This window comes from Lepidothrix coronata, unplaced genomic scaffold, assembly GCF_001604755.1.
Source record: "Lepidothrix coronata isolate B3197 unplaced genomic scaffold, Lepidothrix_coronata-1.0 Scaffold7, whole genome shotgun sequence".
In the NCBI taxonomy this organism is placed as follows: Eukaryota; Metazoa; Chordata; class Aves; order Passeriformes; family Pipridae; genus Lepidothrix; species Lepidothrix coronata.
Genome location: NW_016690187.1, coordinates 10,590,122 through 10,612,289, shown reverse-complemented (window position 1 = coordinate 10,612,289; position 22,168 = coordinate 10,590,122). Strand labels below are relative to the sequence as shown.

The window sequence follows — 22,168 nt, the reverse complement described above, 5'->3', positions numbered from 1 at the left end:
AATGGGCTCTGTCATTAATGTAGCTGCAATCATCATATCAAGTTCTGCTTGCCAATATGGGTATGTGGCTTCTGGATCTCAGCTCATAAATCCACAGAAAATGGACAATGCCATGGGGATGTGTGTACCTGTGTGGCATTAAGAGTTATGTTGTGCAACAGTGCTCTGTAGACTTCAATAAAGACGTTTAAGTGACGTAAAGATACTGAAATTACTATTCTAAAAAAAATAAGGAAATATTACTTGGAGAACAGACAAAACCAGTTGTTAGTTGTTTTGGTATGGATATTTCCATTTTGTACTTGGCTTTTTATGCAGCTGCATATAACAGACTTGTATCAAAATACGATATGCAGGCTTAGTATTTTGCTGTCCTAATTTTCAGTACATTTTGGGAGGGGAGAGGAGTCTTTTTAAGTTTTGTGCTTTTCCTCCTAGCTTAAAATATTTTGTAAGGTTTTGTGAATGTATGTTGTTTATTGTATTTTTGCAAATTAATCGTTATGATTTTTTTCCCAAGAATTCGGGGACAGCTCAAGTGTTCAGTTTGGTCGCAGAACGTAGGAAGAAATTTCAGGAGATCATCAATCGGAACACCAGTGAGGCAAATCAGGTGGTTCGGCCCAAAACATCCATGAAATGGTCAGCTCCTGGTGCAACTCCACAGCTCACCACAGCCATTCTAGAAGTCAAGGAAAGCATACTGTCCTTGCTGATTAAATTGCATCACAAACTCTCAGGAAAACAAAACTCTTACTATCCTCCGTGGTTGGATGATGTGGATGTTTTAATCCACCCAGAAATTCCAAGATACTCTCACGGTGATGGAATGACGGCAGTAGAAAGAATTTTATTGAAAGCTGCTGTACAGAGCAGATTGAATAAACGTATAATCGAAGAGATATGCAGGAAGGTGACACCTCCTGTCCCACCAAAAAAGATTAGTTCTGCGGAGAAGAAAACTTTGGATAAAGAAGAAAGGTAACATTAATAACAAAGTAAAGAGGCAGTAGGAAATTGTGTGTTGTGCATCTATTGATTGATCTGTCTCTAGGTTTTTGCATGAATTACATATTAAAGGAATCACTTAATTCTACAGTTTTCTTTATCCATTTTAAATATACATGATTTACGTGGATACTGGGGTGGGATCTGCACCTTGTATTTTAGGTCTTTAAAATAGAAAACTTTCATAATAATTTGGTGTGATACACATGCTGACCCTTTATGTTGCTGTATGTACCGCTCGTGTATACAAAGGTGTAGAATTAAGATTGTGTTAGGTTTTGTGGCTTAACCTTAAGATGAGTTAGAATTTTTATTTGTGTTGTCTGTTCATTCACATGCACACATCACACCATGATTGTTTTTGACCTTTGTTTAATGTATTTGGGTTTGGTAATTCTACCTTTTTTACTTGTCCGAGCCATTCAATTTTAAAAGTATGTTTTTAATTTTTTTTGTAGGTTTGTTTTTTTTTAATTAAATTATATTATCTTATTATGTGTCCTGAAAACCTGCAAGCCAGTTGTCTGTCTTGGGCTGAAATGTTTTGGGGAAAAAGCTGGGACAGTTTTGAGGTTGAGATTGGGGCATAATGAGTCTTGAGAGCCCCCAGAGCGCTGGCAGTATTGAAACTGAATGCAGAGAGCCTGCTTCTCTCCTGTTGGCAGCAAAGCTTGTATTGCCATGAGAGTCCTAGGGAAGAGGAATCACTAGTTCAAATGCCTAGAGGACAGCAACTAGATCTTAGAAGTAGAGGTGAAAACTAGGACTGGTAGGAGCAGTGTTGAAACTGGGACTGGAAGGAGAAACCTTATGCCTTCTGATCGATGTACTAGTGAGCAAAGGGCAGATGCCAGGTCAAGTGAATAGCTGATGTGAGAAGACTCAAACTGGCAACTGAGGATGTTAAAGAACTGAATATTTTTGTCCTGACAACCCAGAGGAAAGTAGCAAGTGAAAAAAAATTTAAGGAAAATCTCGGGAAGAATGGGATCTTGAGTCAAGTCGATAGGAGAAGAATGTAGAACAAGAATGGAAATGTCTGGAGGGCATGAGTAAGACAGAGATTGGCATTTGGGGGATGTGATAGAGTCAGCTGGAAAGAAGAATTGTCTGGAGTAAGGCAGTGGGAAGAGACTGACTGCTGGTCAGTGCGAAAGACTGGAATGTGGTGTTTGAAGCAAGAGGACAGGGAATAGTTTTAGAAGGTTGGGGCATAGAAGGTTCAGGTCAGAGTACTTACCACATTAACGAAAGTAGAGACAGAGCACAGGCTACGATGGACAAGGAGATGATTGAGTGCTTGTTCGTGGGTATTTTGAATGGTTTATGTAACCAAACTATATGAGTATGGATCTAGAAGTTTGGGTAGAAACATGCAGCCATCTGACTCAGTTGTTTTCTGGATTACCTTTTTTTTATCCTGCTATTTTTATTTATTTGAAAATAATATTTTCATTAAATTCTTGCAGATATGTTCAGGACCTACACTGTACTTGAAAATTACACATAACAAAAAAATGAAAAATAGATTTAATATATTCATGTGTTACATACTTTACAAAGTAAAATTATTGTTTTCTTGCCAGTGTTTAGTTAATAGTTTCAACATCCCTTGTAATAGTTCAGTAAATGAGAGAAACAGTCAAGGTTTAGCATGTAAAATTGTCTATCACAGAAAGACACAATGAATGGCTGCTTTAGATAAAACACAGCTATATCTTGGACACCTAATCAGTATTGTGGTACTCAGTAGTGCTAGATTTATGTACAGAAGCACAAGAATCGATGAAACAAGTAACTTTTCATATAGAAAACAGGTGAGGTGTTTCCTTTCCCTCTATAACGGATGTGATATTTTCAGGGATCTGTTGGAGGCACTTCAAGTTTTCAGTTAAGGTCAGGGGCTAATGTAATGATGAAAATAAATGTTTTCCGTTCTTTGTTCGGAGTGATTATTATCTTCTTCCCAAATTTTTAATGGTATTAGTGGACAGCATGGTAACTAAAATGACTAAACTCATGGGCTGATGGTGTTCATGCAGTCAGGCTGCAGTTTTTACTTTTTTGATTGTTTTGTTTTAATTTTCCCCCCAAATCCAGTTTTGTGTCAGTGAAGACCGAGCAGATGGTGCATGTTAAATGATCACCCTTTTTGGTTACTTCAACATATAATGATGAACTTGGTATCACTCAGGCAATGAATTGTTGCCATAGAAACTGAAATACAGAACTAGAAGCAAGCTTGAGCTGCTTGCAGTATTTTTTCAATTGCAGTGTCATACTCCCATGGGCCATCATGGAAAATTACTGAGCTGTACTGAATCTGTCAGAGTTTGTTTATGTCTTCTTATTAAAGGCATCTATTTACAGTCACTCTGCTTTTAGTCAAGGTGTATATTGAGAAATTTCCAGGGAGAAATAAATAAAACCAGATCTAATGAATGCCCTGCTCTGATCCTCAGTATAATGAATCTTAGTGTTGTTGTAAATAGAAGTTATTTTGAGAAATGGTGACTGTACAATGTAACAGATAGATGGGCAGAGGTATTTGGGGCATTAAGAAAACAAGTTAGAAGCTTTGACTTACAAACAGGCCACCTCAGGATAAGAGAGTACAGTATGTGAGGCTGCTGTGGACCTGTGTGCGCCTGTTCCTGTGCCAGGACACTGATAATCAGACAGTGCTGGAGACTGAAGATGACTCACCCATCAGCATATCAGATGCCAAGTGCTGTTTTTAAATCCCATGTTAGTTATCTGAATTATCTCTGAGCAGGGGAAGAAATGCATTGGAAATGCTGGTGTGCAGAACATGTGGCTGTGATAGAGCTTCCATAGCTGCACTGGGGAGTGCTGCATAAACACACCAAACATGGGGCCTGTAGGTGTTTGCATGTTCCATGTGGTGAGCAGCTGTGGTATAGGAGTTTTGTTTGGTTTTCCCACTTCCATTCTTCCATTTTGCATGTAAACTCTTGCCAAATTAAGGAGAATGAGTGTCTATTTTCTTTTTTTACATCCATCAATATTCCTCTATCCACTGCAGTATATATTTATCTGGGGACTTATATAGCTGGTCATATAACTTTGTACAGGTCACTAATACAGTTTAAATAGAAGGGTAGATAAGCATAAGTCTCTAATGTCTTCCATTTGTGAATTCAGAGCTGTGATAAACAATGAGGAAAAAGTTAGTGAGGTCAACTTGGTTCCACAGAGATAAGGGGTTTTAATCTGGATGCAATCTCAAGCTTCTTTAAGTCCAGGTATAAAAGCTGTTGGTGACCAGTATCTTGGGTGGAGGTGGGGGAAAAAGAACCACTGTGAGGAGCCTTAGCTGGAAAAGAAATTATCTGTAGTTGTTTCTCTTGCCATCAAGCTTGATAAAGAAGGGAGTGAGATAGGCTATTATTTTTATTAGCTTGTAAACATTGGTTGCACACAGGAGTACTTGTTTTTGTACAACAGTTATTCCACTCTGTTATTCTTCCCATGTGTAACAGAAAAAAAAGTTTCAAAAATAAGGTCTTGGGTTCTTTTTCTCACAATGTTGTGTCCTAGTCTGTTAGACGTTCCTTTGGTTTTCTGAAGGGTGTTTTAGGACATGATTTTATTCCTATCTTTCACACTCAAAATAACACTGATTTCTTAAACTCCACTTTTAAAGCAAGAAATTCTTTTTTTAGGCTTGGAAATTATTCCTTTATTTACAGAAATTCTGAATTTTGAGTGATTATTTAAGATGGTAACTGTAGTCAGCCTTTTTTTTCACTCTATAATATATTTTTTTTTAACTCTTCCCCCCTTCTTTCACTCAGACGACAGAAGGCTAGAGAAAGGCAGCAGAAACTGTTAGCTGAATTTGCGTCAAGGCAGAAAAGCTTCATGGAAACTGCCATGGATGTTGGTAAGTTTTTGTGTGGTTGACTGTTTGCTTTTTTTTCCTTTTGCCCTATGTTAAGTATTAAGATTTTTACTCCAACAGTTTAAAAAACAAACAAAGACACACACACAAAAAAACCCCAACAATCAACCACTCCAACCAAACAGAAAACCCTCCCTTCAGATTCCACTTCTGTATCTGCCTGTATACTAAATACTTCTTAAGAGGCTTAAACTTATGTTTTATAGGACAGATATTATCAAATACATATGCTAAAGAATAGATTAAATCTGTGGGACATAAATTTATTCCCATTTTTCTTAATACACAGTAGATGAAATGTGTGATGTTTTAAAGTATTTACCTTTAATTTACCTTTAATATAAAACATCCCAAAATTAGTTTGTCTCTTAAAGATTGTATTTTCTTTCATAAGAAAATTTAAGATTCTTTTTAGAGCCTCAATATATTTATAGATTTAAGGAATGCATAATTTTTAAATCACTTCAGTTGCTATAAGTGATAACGTATTTTACTTCATGTACAGGCTTTAGAGCAGAATCAGCTCTTGTTTTTCTTGAGAATCTACTGTGTAGAAGAGCATAATGCTGATTAGTCTGTGTTTAACTGAGGAATGGAAGATATTTTTGTCATCTGGGTTACTTAATTGAAAATTAGCACTTCTGAAAGATAAGAAAAAGCAGGAAACTCCCCCCTCCCCTTAATCAAGTATCATCTGCTATGAAGTTTTGATTTGAGTTTAAGCAATGGTTACAAATATTTTGCCAACTGTATTTGCTGGGAAAGTCTGGCTTTTGAAATTTCTAACTTCCCTTCAGTTCATAAGTTGCTGAGATGATGTATTTGTTTATACTTATTAAGGTCTTGGATGACAGCGGTCATGGATGGGGCTCTGAGCAAACTGGTCTGGTGGAAGGCATCCCTGCCTATGGTGGGGGAATTGGAACTAGATGATCTTTAAAGTTGCTTCCAATCTGAACTGTTCTATGATTCTATGAAATAAATCACTATATATATGGTGTTATGTTTGGAGGGTGTGCAATACACTAATTTTTTTCTGTGGACTTTGTGTTGTAAGTCATCTTCATTAAATGGGTAGTTATTTCTTTTTAATTGTTGAAGTAAGGAGGAAGGGAAGAAGAGCTTTGTAATTCTACTTATTAAAAATTAAGTCTTTATATAGTCATGGCTAATTGAAAGTAACTTTGAAACTTTGATTCTGCAGTCACCTATATTTTGAATTCTTCGTATTGCAACTTTGAAATTGATGTGTTTTATATATTAAATCAGATGTACCTTTATATATACACCTGTCAATAGCCCTATTTGCATATATACATAAATATGCATAAATACTTCCATGCACGAGTTTTATAAGCTATGTTTAAGAGAACTGCTTTGATCTGTGGATCAGTCATGCTGGTTAAATCAGTAAATTAAGCAGCATTTATTTGTGTGAAAGACGGGGTATATCTAGCTTTTACTTAGTATTAAAAAGAACCCTTAATTTCTCTACCAGGCAGACCTGGGCCTTTGTGTTTATGGTTGTGCATTAAAATGTTCTTGGGCATGCAACGCTTAAATTGTTTGCTTCCTAGTATTTAAAGAATTAATAACTTCAGATATCTTAACTTAAAATGTAGTGTTTATTGTCAATTATACGAGGTCATGCACAGCACTAGGTAGGGTCAACTTACTGGAATACATTTTTGTAAAGTTATTCTGCATACAGACATTCCTTGGCCACAAGTTAATAGAATTCCAGGCATTTTGTTAACTGAATAATTACTCGCTTTATCACTAACTGTTCTCAGTGTCCTCTAGGTTGTCATTCCATTTTCTGAGTTTGTTATGAAAATACATTGCAGTAATACTATAGTCCAGTATTAACTAGCTTTTATGTTCAGACTGGCATTAAAATAGCTTGCAGAAAGGAAGTACATATTCTGTTATAGTGCATGAGGTTTATTTAAAAATCCAGATTAATTTTTACCAGGAATATTTTCTTCAGTTTGTTTAACCAAAGTGATTTGTTTGGCTGTAAATGGAGTCTCTGTGTTACAGCAAATTATTGAAAAAGTTGCAGAAACTGTTGTTACGCTAAGTTTAAAACACAAGGCATGATAAGAATTCTGAAACTAGTCTTTCAGGAGTGATTCAGTTTAAAACTACTGTAAGTAATTCATAGATTTACCCTCAATTGTAGCATAGCTGTGCTGAAATAGCTGTTTTAAAACAAACAAAAAAATCTTTTCATGCTAAAATCAGTTGGTTAATACAGATTCCCCCTCACATATTCAAACTCTGTTACTTGTTACTTTTATCATAGATTGAAGTTTGGCAGTAGGCTTATTTCTTCATTTTGATCATTTGTTGTAACTGTAATAACACTGCCAAATGCAGGGATGGTGAGGCTTCAGCTCCCTCACTTTATCACTGATACAGTTGGTGTCATTTGAGCAAATCATTATTATCATCTTCTGAAATTTCATCTATGAAAAGCAGATGTGATTCAGTCGCAAAATGCGAGAACTGATGTAATTGTTTTTGGATACAACACTTGAAAATTTCCTACTACCTTTCTATTGACAGTATAGAAGACTGAAAATACTCTGAATATAAATGTGTCGAGAAGGTGATAGGAGGAATAACGGAGAATAGCCAAAGCTTAAAGATTATTTTATTAAACCCCCATATACTTAATAGTTGCCAAGGTGGTGGTTAAACTGCACAGAGCCACTGTTAATCTCTGAGGTGTTCCTCTGTGGTGGTTAGGATGCTGCAATGAAACATGGCTTAAAAGGAAGTTACTCAGTTCTGTGTTAATTATTCAGTATTAAATGTGTCTCATTTTACCAGCAGAATTTATTTATTTGAACTGAAATGCACAAATTCATCTGAGATTCTGAAAATAAAGGTTGGCCTTTTCTTTCACATAATGACTGTAGAAAAAATTCCAATTATGTATCACTTTCCATTTGTGCCCCCTGTTACTTTCTATTTATATTCTGTGACATCTGCAGAACTGCATTGCTATTCAAGCTTGCCTGGAAGTAATTAGGTGAAATTTAGAAACAGTTATGTTAATGAACTAGGATAGAACAGAATCCAGTGTGCTGTCTTTAGCTATTTGACTGCAGGAAAAACGAAAAAAGTAGAAAAATAACCCAAGAAACATCATTCGAAGAACAGCAGATAGAGCTCCTGAAATATCTGAGGAGGATGTCTAGAGAGTCAAAAATGTGTTGTAACAGCTTCAACTCCATAGGCCTTCTAGTCTTCTGGTTATAGCAGCTTTGACATCGTTGGGGACACTTTCCCAAGTGTGAGACTGTGGTTTGTCTTGTGACGTGGAAATCTATGCAGGAGAGTTTTGAAACTTCACTACCTTCAGGCAGGACTTGATAAGGACAAAAATAAATCACTCTGTTCAGGTTAACAGTAGCCTTTTAACAAATTACAGTGATATGAATTTTATAAATATGAAATATTATGATCCTTTCCAGACAAGCTACTGAACTACTTAACCAAATGCATCTTAGTGAAAATATTTTAAATTAGTTAATTCATTAATTAGAAATATTATTAAGATACCGCTCATTTCTTCCATAGTTTTGTTGTCTCTGTAGTGCCCAGTGTGACTTTTAAATATTTCTAATGCCTCTCGATAATTACGCAGATGGTCTTTTGTGTCTTTCTTAGCAGGACGTCATTTTGTCCTTCAAGCGAACGTTCTGTAGCTAGAGTGTAAAAGAGGTGCAGAGTTTTAATGCAAGGTGACATACATTTCCTAACACTCAATCTTCTGAACCCAGATAGAAAAATAAATTAGGTACTGATCTCTTGAGACTACATATGCTGGGTCAGGGCAAAGAATATTAGCATACTAATGGTTGCTCTGATGCCAAGGGGCTGCTTTGACACAGTGTATACAGCTGGACAAATGTTGACTACAGGCAACAGAAATTGTGAACTATAGTTACTGTGTTTATAAAGCCCTTTGGGTTCTGGGGTTTTGCTGGATGGGGGAAGTAACAGAATGCATCCTTAGCTCTGGAGAGTAGAAATGAAAAGAAATTCAGGCAGCAGTGTATTCTGCAATAAAACAGTGTGCTAGATTTTAGCAGACTGATCAGTATTTGTTAGGAGGTAGGAAATGATAGGTTTTTGTAACTCTGTGCCTATCACTTCCAGTGGTACAAAACTTAACTAAGAGCTAAATAAAAAACTCTTGAGAACGGTAGTGTTTGGCTCTGCCCTGGATTTCTGTCACAGTTTAAATGTTTTTATCCTCCTTTGCTGTTTTGAGGTTCATATTTATCCAGATATCTGGAATAATTCACAAGGACAAAGAAAAGTTCCAGAACCCACTGTAAAGGGGTGAGATGTGTTATAACATCAGACAAATCTCATGAGAGAAACTTGGTGAATTGATCAGGGTGGTGATTCAGGTGTGGGTTTTAGCCAGAATTGTGAGACTTTATGTTATATTGGAATCAGTCTTTGACTATAAAATCTTTTCATTAGTATAATGGGACATTTAATAAAATAATAATTTTTATTAATTTGTCTTTTTATAATTGAATATTGGGAACTAGATGTTAGCAAATGCTTTAAAAATTGTCAAGAATGTGTATTTTCTATATCAAATCAATAAAATAGCATTACAGCTCCAGTCACTTTAAATAAAGGCTCCACAGATTTCTGTGGAAAACACAAAGCGTTTCTGTGCTTTTGTTTATATGAAATGGAGGGAAAAAAAAGAAAAAAAAAGGTGTGGAGCTACAAGTTTGTGGGGATTCTAAGCTTCCATATGACTACTACTGCAGTAAAATGCAGTATAGTTTAACTTTTCCCCACATGAAATAGGAAATATATAACTCAAAGCAAAGTATAATGGAGAAATGGCAATGGCTTTATATTCACAAGTATCAATGCATTAATGAAATATTTTAGAAGTAGGTTTGTAGGAAAAAATCTCTCTCATTTTCAACAGTTTTTTGAGTTGAAACATGTTTGTCCTGGTCCTTAACAGTCTTTGTAGATCACAGAGCTGGTGGGGCAGTGTCGATTTGCTTCCACTGGAGCTCCACAGAGGCAAAACTCCAGAAGGCAAGGAAGACAAGTTTGAGATTATTGCTATATATATAGCTTGCTTTCTTTTTTCTGGATTGCCACTGATACGTTTTCAAACCAGGAATTACACGGCCAAAATGTACCCTTTCAGACAAACCGAAGTCTTGTCTTCCAGAGAAGCTAACAACCGGTTTAAGTGAGTAATTCAGGTTTATCATAGTCAGTTCAAAAAGAATTGAAGGTTTTTATTTGCTTGCAGTTTTTTGGGTATGCTTAATTGTTGAGATTTTAATTTCTTGCCACTTTCCCTTTGTTTTCTTTCACTAGCTTGGGTAGAAATTATTTTATTATGAAGTCTTCCTTCCTGCTAGAAGCTTAGTTTCCTTGAAGTTTAATTGTTTGCCAAAGTAGCCTAGCATTAAATCTAAGTAGGTGAGAAGGAAGTATGCATTTGATCGTGACCATTGATCTAAAATTAAATTAGCCTGATTTATACATACCTATTGCATATAGGCATATAGGAAGTATAGATTGCATATACTGAACTGATTTGAAACGTCTTTTAAATACTTAGTTCTGTATTTGGTTTTCCTTTAGGTTAAAAATATGCAACCTATGATGAATTAATGTGATTTTGTTAATTAAATATTGACTGATTTTGAGGACTTCCATGGAATTGTTCAAAATCAGCATGACATACTGTATTCTCTTTCTACACGTCTGAAAAATGTTGAATGGATGCATATTTTCTGTCATATTGAAAAAATTTTTGAAAAAGTGAAATAAGAAGGCTGAAACTAGTCATTCTTGTGTCATGCTTTTGATACACAGGTGTACATGAGTGTGCATTACACAATTATGAGGTGATGTTAAATACAAAAATGTAGCATTAGTGTTGATCTCCTCCCTTCTGTGCTACAGTTTGCTTCTAGGTTTTCTGGATGTTTTGCAGTTGATGCATTGTGCTTTTTCTTTCACTGTACATCTGACTGCCACTAGATGGTGATAGATGTGTGTGCAATATTAATAACTGCATGTCAATGAAGATTGGGGTTCATTTTCATGTGACGCTCAATAAATGTCTGGGAATCAGTAGTTACTAAAACAGTGTAATTTTGATTCTTCCCTGTGAGTGAGAGTATTGCATGGAGTTCTTTATGGCAGAGAAATCCACTGCCTGGCATCAAACACATCTGTCCTTATGGCAGCAGCCTCCTGTGCTGAACTTGTGGATTTTCAGAAGACAGCAGCTCTCCTAAAAGCCATTCTGCTGTACTCACAGTTTTTGGGTTCTCTACCCAATACCTTTGCCTACTTAATCAGGGAGATAAAGGGCATGGTTGAAGGTAGGGAGGAAGTGTTTTCTTCAGAAAAGTTATCTTCTAGGAAAGAAACAAAGAACCCTCATATTCTACATCAAGAGACTGACTATGTGTTCCTTGAGCTGTAAGGAGAGAATCATTTAGTCCTAAGATGCTTTTCTTTCAAGCCAATAAAGAATTCTTACCTTTGATTGTCATGGCTAGGCTTCGCGAACGAAGATTTGGGAAGGCTCTATCCACGTTACCTTTGATTGTACCATAACCTAAAATTGCTTGCCCCAAAACCAGCACCGCCAACTGTCATGTGAACAAAGCTGTGTCAAGTGCAATGGCTTTGATACTTCAAAACTGGTCCTTAGCCTTGAACCTTTCTGTCTGTGCACCTACAAAGTAGTAATGTGGACCATGAGACAACCACATCTCTGATATGTCTTGTTTACACCTAAACATGTGCTGCATCACAGCTGATTACTTTCTTAATGCACACAAAATTGTTCCAGTTTCCTATTAAAATAAAAACTTCCCATTTAAGTTGCACATTTCATTCACTACGTCCGTCTAAGCATCTTAAAATTATTTTTAAGGTCTTCAGGTTAACTTTTTCCTTCTAATTGTTGTTTCAGTCAGCAAATCTTAGCAAATCTGGTTTTACTAGAGATTCATATCCATTGCCCTTAATCTCCCGATGTTTTAAGTTTTCAGTATAGTATCTAATGAAATAGAAGTTAGATCTCTTTTTACAGACGTTTTAGAGAGATCAAATTTAATACAAAACTTGAATGAAACATATAATTCCTCAGGAAGGACTTCTGAATATGGGAAAACATGCACTTTGTTTTATAGGTGTCTTTGTTTGAAGCAGCAAGGTTAGTTTCAACTAATTGTCCATGCTTTAGTTGTAGATAAACTAGAGAAATTATTTTGGAGTTTTTTCATCACTACCTCAGTGCAGATGCAATTGGATTTCTTTGCCTCTGTTTAATATAAATTTTCTTATTCTTTTATAGAATCTCCAGATGTCGATATCGCCATGGAGGTAGCTACGTCCGAACAGCACGTTTCTGAGGCAATATATGATTGTGTTATTTGTGGACAAAGCGGGCCTTCTACTGAAGACAGACCTGCAGGACTAGTTGTACTATTACAAGCATCCTCAGGTATGAATGTGTGACTTGCAGGAAAAGCAGTGTTTCTGCAGCTTTTAACACGTGTGTGTAAATACTGTTGTGTCTCATGAAGCCTGGAAACACAGAGTCTCCTGGTTTTTTTGTGGATGGCCTTCTCTGAGGCACATGTGTAACTTAAGGATATTGAGAAAACTTTTAAATGTTTGGGAAAAAAACAAACAGTTTAATTCCCTCTTAGTTCCTGTTAGCTTTTGCAAATGCAGATTATATAGTAGACTTGCAGGAAAATCAGTATTAAAAGAAAAAGAAAGTTAAACAACCATCAGTTGTCTATACTTAGATATGTGTTTGTGTGCGTATGAATATATATAATGTGTGTAGATTTATATGTACTTTACATACAAGTGCAAAAGCACAATGTTCAGTATTTAGTTTCTCTAATAATTTTTTACTTTTTAACACCAACAAAGCACATTGTAGCTACAAACCACAATTACCTGATTTTTGTTTTCTTAATTGTTTAGCATATTGATATTCATTGCTTTCCTTATTGGTGCTTTTCTTCATCCAGTGTTGGGGCAGTGCCGCAATAGCACTGAACCAAAGAGACTGCCAACTACCGAGGAGGAGCAAATATATCCCTGGGATACCTGTGCAGCGCTGCATGACGTGAGGCTTTCAACTTTACAGAGATACTTCAAAGATGTAAGTTTTTCATATGAACAGTACTACCACTTGTGAATCATTTGTGTAAAAAGATAAATGAAATTACAAATTAGAGTTCTTCTAGTTTCATTTCTACATTTAGTGAACACTTTTCCATGTTGCAGTTGTTCTGAAGTGTTTTCATTTTATAGGGTCCTTATTTTTAAATAGTGTCTGGCTTTCCCCCAATTATACGTTCCAAGAAGAGTTTTGTATTCCTTCACAAAGCCAAATTAGAGCTTTTCATATTTAAGTTTGAGAGCCAGTTCTTTTTGCTTCACAGGACATGTTCAGTTGTAGACATTTGTGGAAGTGCTGCCTGTGACTTTCCTTTCTAATGCCTAAAGAGCTATGTAAGATGATATGTAACTGTTCTGGGGGAGAAGAATATGTAACCTGTGACCTTAAATTAGCTTCTGTAGAATAGTCCCAGGTGAGATAAGAGTTTTTAGGCATATCTAAATAAATAATCACCTTTAGAAGCTTAAATATTGGCTTTAAGGAGGAAAAAGTGTGGCAGTTTTTACTCTGACACAATTACTAGCTTTTTCGTGATGTCATCCACAGATAACTAAAATTTACCAAGCAGCCAAGCTTGCTTATGTAGATTAACGTAGATTAAAATTCATAGTTGTTTTGATGCAGTTTTAAAAATTGGGCCATGTTTTCAGAGAATTACCTTGTTCTAAGACAAATATTATAAATTCTCTTGCTAGAAAGAAAAACTCTTTACGATGTAAGCAGAATATTATTTTTGAATGAAAGAATATTTTTTGTTCAGAAAGAATCTATGGACATGCTTTTCTTCTTTTGACGTTGATGATGTTGGTTTACTGTTTCAAATAGTTACTGAATTAATACTGGAGCTTTATTTTTACGTATTTGCATCTTACAAGTGGAAGGAGTTCCAAGCAAAATGTTACTCAAAAACTTGATCTTACTGAAGTGTATATCTCTGCTTCTGTGCAGTAGCACTACCAACAGACTAGTCTAACATACACTGTAATGCAATGAGCAAATACATCCTTCTTTCACAAATTCCAGTCCTCAATCAAACATTAGTTGAATTAGCTATTTTTGCTTTCAAGTTTCCAGGTCACTACTGTGCTAAAAAACAAATCTCTGCATGAAAGAACTAATCCTTAAATTTCTTTTGACATGAAAATGGAAACATCTGTTAGTGTCTTGAGTGTCTTGTTCAGCTGAGCTAAGCAATAAGAAGTCCTTTTGTTTATCAACTGTGTCCTTTCCAGTAAACGTCCTTCCTTTAACAACAGCTTGCAAGAGGCAAGTGAATAATTTCACCCAGATGTAGAAATTTTAAGTTGGCTTATTCTGCTAGAAGAAAAAAAATCAGTTAAAAAATCCCTTTCAAAAGCTACATGCTGTATACAGATTAGGTAAAACAGATCACTTCTTTCCCTATTGATTTCTTTTTGCACTTTCTTAGCTGAAATTTGATGCTTGCTGTCAGGGAGTGAAGTTCTTGCCCATTAAAGGAAAAATCACTGAAAGCAGTTATTTTTAATATGGAGAGGTATGACTAAGGTTTAGGAAATAAAATTTTGTATGCTGGATTGATAAGGCTGTTTTCAGAATCGCGTAGTACTCTGTAACCAGTAGTTTGATACAGGTGTGTTCCATCCCAAGCTCGTGGTTTGCTTTGGAATCTCCTTTGTTTCTGAACTCAAGAGTAATAGAGTAAAACCTTTCTGCTAAGACTTTGGGTTTTGGTTTTTTTCTCCTTTTTTTTCAACTGCTACTAAGTAGCCTCATTAAATACATGGAGTAAATAATGATTTTCCTGAATGAAACATTTGTCCTGTGGTGCTTATCCAGATGTATCATGTGACCTTGATACTTCACCAGTAGGAGAAAAACTTCCTTACTTTATGGCCTGAGAGGCTCATAGCACATTATGAATAACAAGTTGAGGCAAGGTAAACAGGAGCATGTCTCAAAGCTAAAATTTGTAATTTTGTTTTGATTTCCTGCTCATATGCAGAAAAAAGAGATGGTAGGAGGTCCTTAGAAAATGGAACTATTAAGGTTATTCATGGTACACTGATTTTGCATTATACATTAAGACCATTTTAGTGTGAGTCTAGACTAAAAATTGTTTCCCAATTCTGGTAGCAATAAATCTTTTTCTGTTCCTTCAATGTATAACCAGAATGTACTTTTCAATTTGTGCATGAGATTTCTGAGAAATGGCGATCTAATAATGAGACTGACTATAGTTAGATATTCTTTAAGAGAATTTTCTAGAGTTCCTTACAGTAAGTGTGCCAGAGGTGCCTATTTCTTCAGGTCATTGTTTCCTGGAAAAAAGCTACCGGTGAGGTAACTTTTAGACATGTGGACTGTAAGTGCAGTCCTTGATTAAGGCCAATGTTTTCTAAACAATCCTTTATAAAACTCAGTTCACTAAACAAGTATTTGTTCTCATTTCCTACTACGATGAGTTATATATAATGTTGTCCAACAACTCATTAAAAACCCTAAGTTTTTACACTGAATTTTAAAACAGATTGAGGCTAAATTATATAACAGTAGTCTTGTTATTTTGGTTACCTACAAAACTGAATGAAATGTATTGGAACAGTATCTTGCCCTTGTACATGGAATAACTTCTACTGTTGGAACAGATGTTAAGAGTTACAGCCACCTTTATGCTGTAGTACAAGAGGTTCCTTAATGAAATGGTTATTTTAAGTGATAAGAACTGCAGAAGTTTAACTTAACTGTTTGGCTCTTGGTTGGAAAGAATAGCATAGCATAATGGCAACTGTGTAAGTTAGCTTAAGTCAGTACTTCAAAAAATGAAGTTTCCTTTATTTCTACAGCATGTCTTTTAACGAGATAGCATGCAAATAAAAAATCTGTGTATCTTTTAAATCTTAAAATAAGTTTGGGTAAATACTTATATAGCTTTATATATAAGCGTTGTTTCTTACTGTTTTTGCTGTGTTTTAGAGTTCCTGTCTGCAAGCAGTGTCAATAGGCTGGGAAGGAGGTGTTTATGTACAAACATGTGGTCACACTTTACACATAGATTGTCACAAATCTTACATGGAATCTTTACGGGTAAGTAAAACTAAAGGTCATATTTGTTTATTTGGAGCTGAACTGTTCTTACTGAAATCAATTGAATTTATCATAGAAAGAATACTTGTGTTTACATGAGTGGACAAGATGTTTTATTGTGTTTTCAAGAACTATGGATACTAAATCTCTTATTGCACGTTGACATTATTAACAAAAGTACTTTGTTTTCAGTTATTTTGATATATCAGAAAAAATACTTAACCCATGTAATAAAATAAAGACTAAATGATGACTTCTTGTTCATATGAAGCTGCTTTTTTATTCAAGATTACTTTATGCGTTACTTCTTTAGTTTTTTTTCTTTGTAAGTTTCGTTGATTTAATTTTCAGAAAAACTGTGAACAATACCTTCTATTTTTAGTATCAGCAGTGGTCTTACTGAAACTTAACCTCTAGAGAAACAGGAAGCTGTGCAGTCTTGATTGGATCCCATGATGAATTGTTCTTTTCCATATTAATTTAAATTTGCTTTCAGCAGTAGTTGTGTTGTCAGGATAAATGTAACATAATATAAAAATTATATAAAATAATATAGCAATAAAATCTGGACTTTCATAGTGGAGTTTCACTTTACAGAATTTTGGAAATGTAATTTTTTGCATCACATAAAGTCTGAAGTCACTTTTTTGATGGATTCTCTATTAAACTTGAAATAAACTGTTACTCCACCTCATTGTTGAACATTTCTAAATTATTTAAGTGAACTTCTGATCTTAGCATGTTTTACTACTATCTAGATGAGTGCATAATAATTTGGAATCTTTCCTAGCATTCTTATTACCAAAATAATTTATATAGACTTGTTTTCATCTGGATAAAACATTTATTTTTACATAATACAATCAGAGGTGAACATCCAGTAAGGTATGTAAAAGCCTCAGCATTCTGGGCTGATTGCATGAAGGTTACATTACAGTCACTGTTTACTTAGCAGTTCTCCCAGGAATGGGAAACCATGGAGGCAACTCCTGACACAGAAGCAAGGTTGCTTGCTAGTAACATGAATACTGAGGAAATGTCCTCACTTCCCAAACACATACTTCTGCGTCCATTTTTTGATCCTTCATGTGATACAAGAAATAATCAGGATTTTTCTCATGCTGCCCTACAACGGCTATTTGATTAGGGGTTTTTTAAGCCTGTACTTGGAGTCTCAGACTTTATGGAAATAGCTAGAAAGAGACAACACTCATGAAAGGTTCAAAACACTCCATTGAGGTCTTTCTAGTTTATTATGGGGATATTGTTGACAATGAAGAATACTTAAAAATTAGGAAGGTTGAGCTGGAAGATTGTAAGACAGTCTCTAGTAAAGATCTTTGTCAGTAAAGTGAGGAACTATTATAATAACCCTTTATTTTACAGGTTTTTGGTTTTAGACTTAGAATTAGCTATACATTTGAAATATCAAAGTAAAAAAACTATAATCTCCTGCAAATTTCAGTTACATATTCTTTATTTTCTTTTAGAATGACCAAGTCCTCCAGGGTTTTTCAGTGGACAAAGGAGAATTTACCTGTCCCCTCTGTAGGCAGTTTGCTAACAGTGTTCTTCCTTGTTATCCTGGAAACAACGTGGAGAGAAGCGTTTGGCAAAGTCATAGTAACAAGTGTATGCAAGACCTTGTACAAGAGGTGGAAGATCTTCAAGAACAGCTGGGAACTTTCCCAGTAAGCATCAGTGTAAGGCAGAAAGATCCTTGTTAATTTGCCTCTACCTTTCAGTTTTTACATTATATTGCATTTGTGACCTCTTAAAAACTTGGGAACCTGGGAAAGTTCATTCTTTTCTGATATGGAAGACAGCATACCATTTTTTTCACATAAAGAAATTTTAAATATTTAAAGTACTTACTGCATTACTTACTAAAAATAAACAATTGAAAAGCTGTGACAAAATGTGATTAATATAATTTTTTATGGAGTACATTTTCATTTTTTTCTATAGCGATTTACATAAAATGGAGTCGTGTAGTATAAAATTAATTTGTCATTTCTTTACAATATAAAACCAACAATATTCTTGTAACTGGAAGCTATTAAAGGTATTTAAACAATATCTTTTAAGAACTTCTTAAGGTATGGATTATTTGTTTTACAGAAAGAGCAGTTTACAGATGCTTATGTGTTACAAAGCTTCATGAGATCATCTGAAAGGCAGAATAAATTAAATTTTGTTAGCCTTCCAATCTTGGAGATGCTTTGTGTTATTTTTGCATACTTGCACAGTGCAAATATACTTTAAAAGAACACAAACAGTGAGATTCTTGAACTTAGGAGATGGACAAAGCAGTTATGTTTTTATATTCAGAACAAATCAAAATAACTTTGCAGAATATTTTAACACTTCTGTGAGACAGAATACTGGCTTTTAATGCATATTTTTTCATAACCTGCAAATGTGTTTTACAGATATGAGTGCTACACTTCGCAATCAACTACTGCATTTGTTGAGGTAAAATTAAGTAACATTCTCTCATGTCTTTGTTCATAGTCTGAAACCAATCTCAGTAAAGAAATGGAATCTGTAATGAAAGATATAAAAAGTACCACACAGAAGAAGTATACAGATTATAGTAAGAGTCCTGGATCACCTGACAACGATTTCCTGTTCATGTATTCTGTAGCCAGGTGGGTATGTTTTTCTTTTTTTTTTTTTCTTTTGTATTTCTCACTAATGTTCTTAGTCGCGAGGTAGTTTTGTTCTTTAAAAAAAAAGAAAATATTTCATCCTCTCCAGAAAGTACTTTTTGAATTCTTAGTACATCAAGGTTATGTTTTCTGGTCATATGCAGGCATATGCAAAATGATGTGCCTCTTAGTTCTAATTTTTAGTATGTGCAGCAGTGGCATAAAACCTGGAGAACAATGTGTCGTGTGCTTATTTAGTGTTCTTCTTCATTCAAGGTTTTGCTTTCCATATATCAAACTTTTATGTTGAATTTCTTTTTCTACCTTTCTTTCCAAAATTGTCAACTCTCTCCTACCTTTCTTTAGCAGAATGAGATTGTTTCTGTATCACTGCCATATTGCTAGTTTTTATATCAGAGGGTGTTTTTAATTTTTTTCCCAAAACATTAGTTTTATTTACTTAAGTGGGAGTCACAGAAGGATCTTTTTCTACATCAGCAACCAGGAATCTCTTCATGTGAGCAGACTTCTAGAAAAAGTGTTGAAACCACCAGCATTTTCTTTGTGAAGTTTGATTGCAGTTTTAGAGCTGTCAGTGTCACAGTCTCCAAGAAAATCTAACAGTCCTCCCTTCCATCTATACCATTAATGTTAAGATACTCTGAATAGTTAATCTTTTCAGAGTTACTACAGTGGAAGGTTTTCCCATAAGAAGTTGAAATACTCATTAAGCAAATAGTTTTCCAAACTCACACTCACTGAGGCCTTCAGGGTAGGTGCTGACTACAGAGAAGCTGCAAGCACACAAGGGATACCATGCAGTAGCATTTTTCTATTATGCTTTCATAAACTCTGATTGCTGACTGTCTTTAGTATATAAGCAGTGGAAATATTCAAGACTTGGCTTGGCACGATTCTGAGTAATCAAATCTAAGGGTCAGTTTTTGACAGAAGATTAGACCATTTAGTCTCCAGAATCCTCTTCCAGCTTAGATTATTGTATAATTGTATTAAAAGAAATATCTGTATTCTTCAAGAATTTTTTAACTGATTTTATACCCTTCCAGAAATACAAAGGACTCAAAATTAATGTTTTGCATATAAAAATATGTAATCATGCCATATAAGGTGCAAAAATAGTGTTACAGTACATTTCTGGGTGTAATGTTATATAATCTTTAAAATGTTAGCTAAACATATTTTTAAATGTCTCTATATATTATTTTTATATTTACAAATGGAGCCCAAGATTTTTTTCATTCCAAGAGTTAAAAATACTTCAAACCAGAGCAGCATTTCATTGCTGCTTGCACTGCTGGGGAGAGAAATTTCACTGCTGTGATTAGGATATACCACTTGTACTCATTGTGACCTCTTCTTGTTAGGTTAGACTGGTGTCAGCAATTTTCCATTTATCCATGACTGAAGGATTTCAGGTGTTGGATCCAACCTTTCTGTATCATTACCATAACTCATAAGATCACTTATGAGGGTGGCTGGCAGATCAGCTACAAAGTGGTTAATTTCTGCGCAATCCAGATTTATGTGCTTCTACTACTTGATAACTGCGTAAGAACTACAGGTTAAAAAAAACTTCAACTTTTAAAAAGGCATTTTAATACAACCTTGCAGACTGTATTTATGGAAATAAATATGTAAGTCATCTGGTTGTCCTCCAAACTGAAAGAGTTTTCTTTGCATGATTTTTGTATGTGTTGTTTAATTTTAAGTATTCAAACAGTGAACTATCCACAATTAAAATTGCTTACAAAATTATGTACTGAAGTAACTTGCCTTCTGGAAATTATTCCTATTATTCAACCTGTTTCTTTCTTATTTCCATCCAGTTCTTTCTGAGGTAATGATACCCCTCTGTTCCTTACCTGCCAGTTACTTTGTGTGTTTCTAGTTTCATGTGTTCTGAAGCTCTTAATTGGTTTTGGTCAGACCATCTACATCTGTTATTCAGTTTTTCCTGGTATTTAACATACAGATAAAGTGGTCAAGATGATAAGCAGCCCCTGTTTAAATAAGCATTTGAATGCAGTGATATTTTTATTGACTCTATATATTTGCAAGTGAATTAAACACTCTTAATCTTCTTATAAGTTGTGTTCCATTTTCAATCAGAAAATGACATCATCTGCTGTCTTAAAAGATGCTAGTTTACAGCTGGAGGCCGGCTTTGAAGTGGATTTCTGCATGCTGGAATGGGAATACTGCTGGTGAAACGAGATGTAGCCAGTTTGCTGTAGCTTATCCTTTCTGCTTCTGGAAAACAGAAACTTACTTTTCTTAATTTTTGCTTACCCGGACAGATGTCACTGGTAGCAGAGAAAAAGAAATTACAAAGGAATTCTCTACCACTTAGTGGGAGGGCTAGCCCCTGTCTATTTTGCTAGCATTCTGGGTCTTGGCATCCTGGGTCTTGGCATCCTGATTTGCATGCACAGCTGGAAGAGCAGCTCCTTGGCTATCTCCTGCTGCAGTCTTGCCTACAGTCTTACCTTGTTAAGTTTGTACCCTTTTCATATGCCTCCCTTCTTGGCTTTGTTGACATTTTTGAGAGTAGTGCAGTGTGTTATTCACAAATTCACACGTGCCTAGCTTTATTTTTAATAGTTCCACATTCATAGCATTGGTGACTGTCATTTGTGGCAGTATCTTGGAGGATTGTTTCTGTATTGCATAGCTGTAGGTCTCGTGCTTTTCTTGGCTATGCCAAGATGGAATCATAGAATATCCTGAATTGGAAGGGACTCATTTCTGTCAGCTATGTATAGGTTAACGTAAGAGCCCTGTGTTCTTTCCTTCCAGTCTGTGCCTCGGTATCTGTATTTTTTCCATATATATGTTGTGTTTGTAAAGTGAAGTGGGAAAAATGATAGCACTTAATATGCTTTTTCTCTCATAATAGGAAGAGGGGGTCCATCCAAATATGTTCATTTTCTGGAAAGGGCATTGCATTTTTACTTCTCCCTACTCTGTCCTTGTGTGAATTCTGAGAGATGCAATCACCCTCCCCACTCCAATGTTTCTCTAATACAAGCCCACAAGAAGGGATGAAGTAGGTCTGTTTTTAACCATGAGTCTGGACAGCTGAGCAAAATCCATCTTCTCGGGGGTTTTTTCTGTGAGTGAGGAAGATAAAGCCAGTGTTCTACAAAATTTGTTGCTCCAGTGAATGACGCAAAGATTTTTAGATAGGGGAAACAGTCACTCACATAGATTTTCTATCTCCTCTTTCCTTCACGTGGAGAAGGCTGAGATAGCAAAGAAGGCTTTCTG

The 22,168-nt window shown here is 35.3% G+C and overlaps 1 protein-coding gene across 1 annotated transcript in view; it reads left to right on the top strand.

Moving 5' to 3' along the window:
* Positions 1-22,168, top strand: part of UBR3 (ubiquitin protein ligase E3 component n-recognin 3 (putative)) — a 102,956-nt gene that overhangs the window by 45,746 nt on the left and 35,042 nt on the right. Inside the window, exons 22-28 of the mRNA XM_017835493.1 lie at positions 386-981; positions 4,827-4,915; positions 12,318-12,467; positions 13,009-13,142; positions 16,119-16,229; positions 17,720-17,920; positions 18,744-18,880. Of these exons, the coding sequence (XP_017690982.1) occupies positions 386-981; positions 4,827-4,915; positions 12,318-12,467; positions 13,009-13,142; positions 16,119-16,229; positions 17,720-17,920; positions 18,744-18,880 (1,418 nt within the window). The remainder of the gene's footprint in view (positions 1-385; positions 982-4,826; positions 4,916-12,317; positions 12,468-13,008; positions 13,143-16,118; positions 16,230-17,719; positions 17,921-18,743; positions 18,881-22,168) is intronic.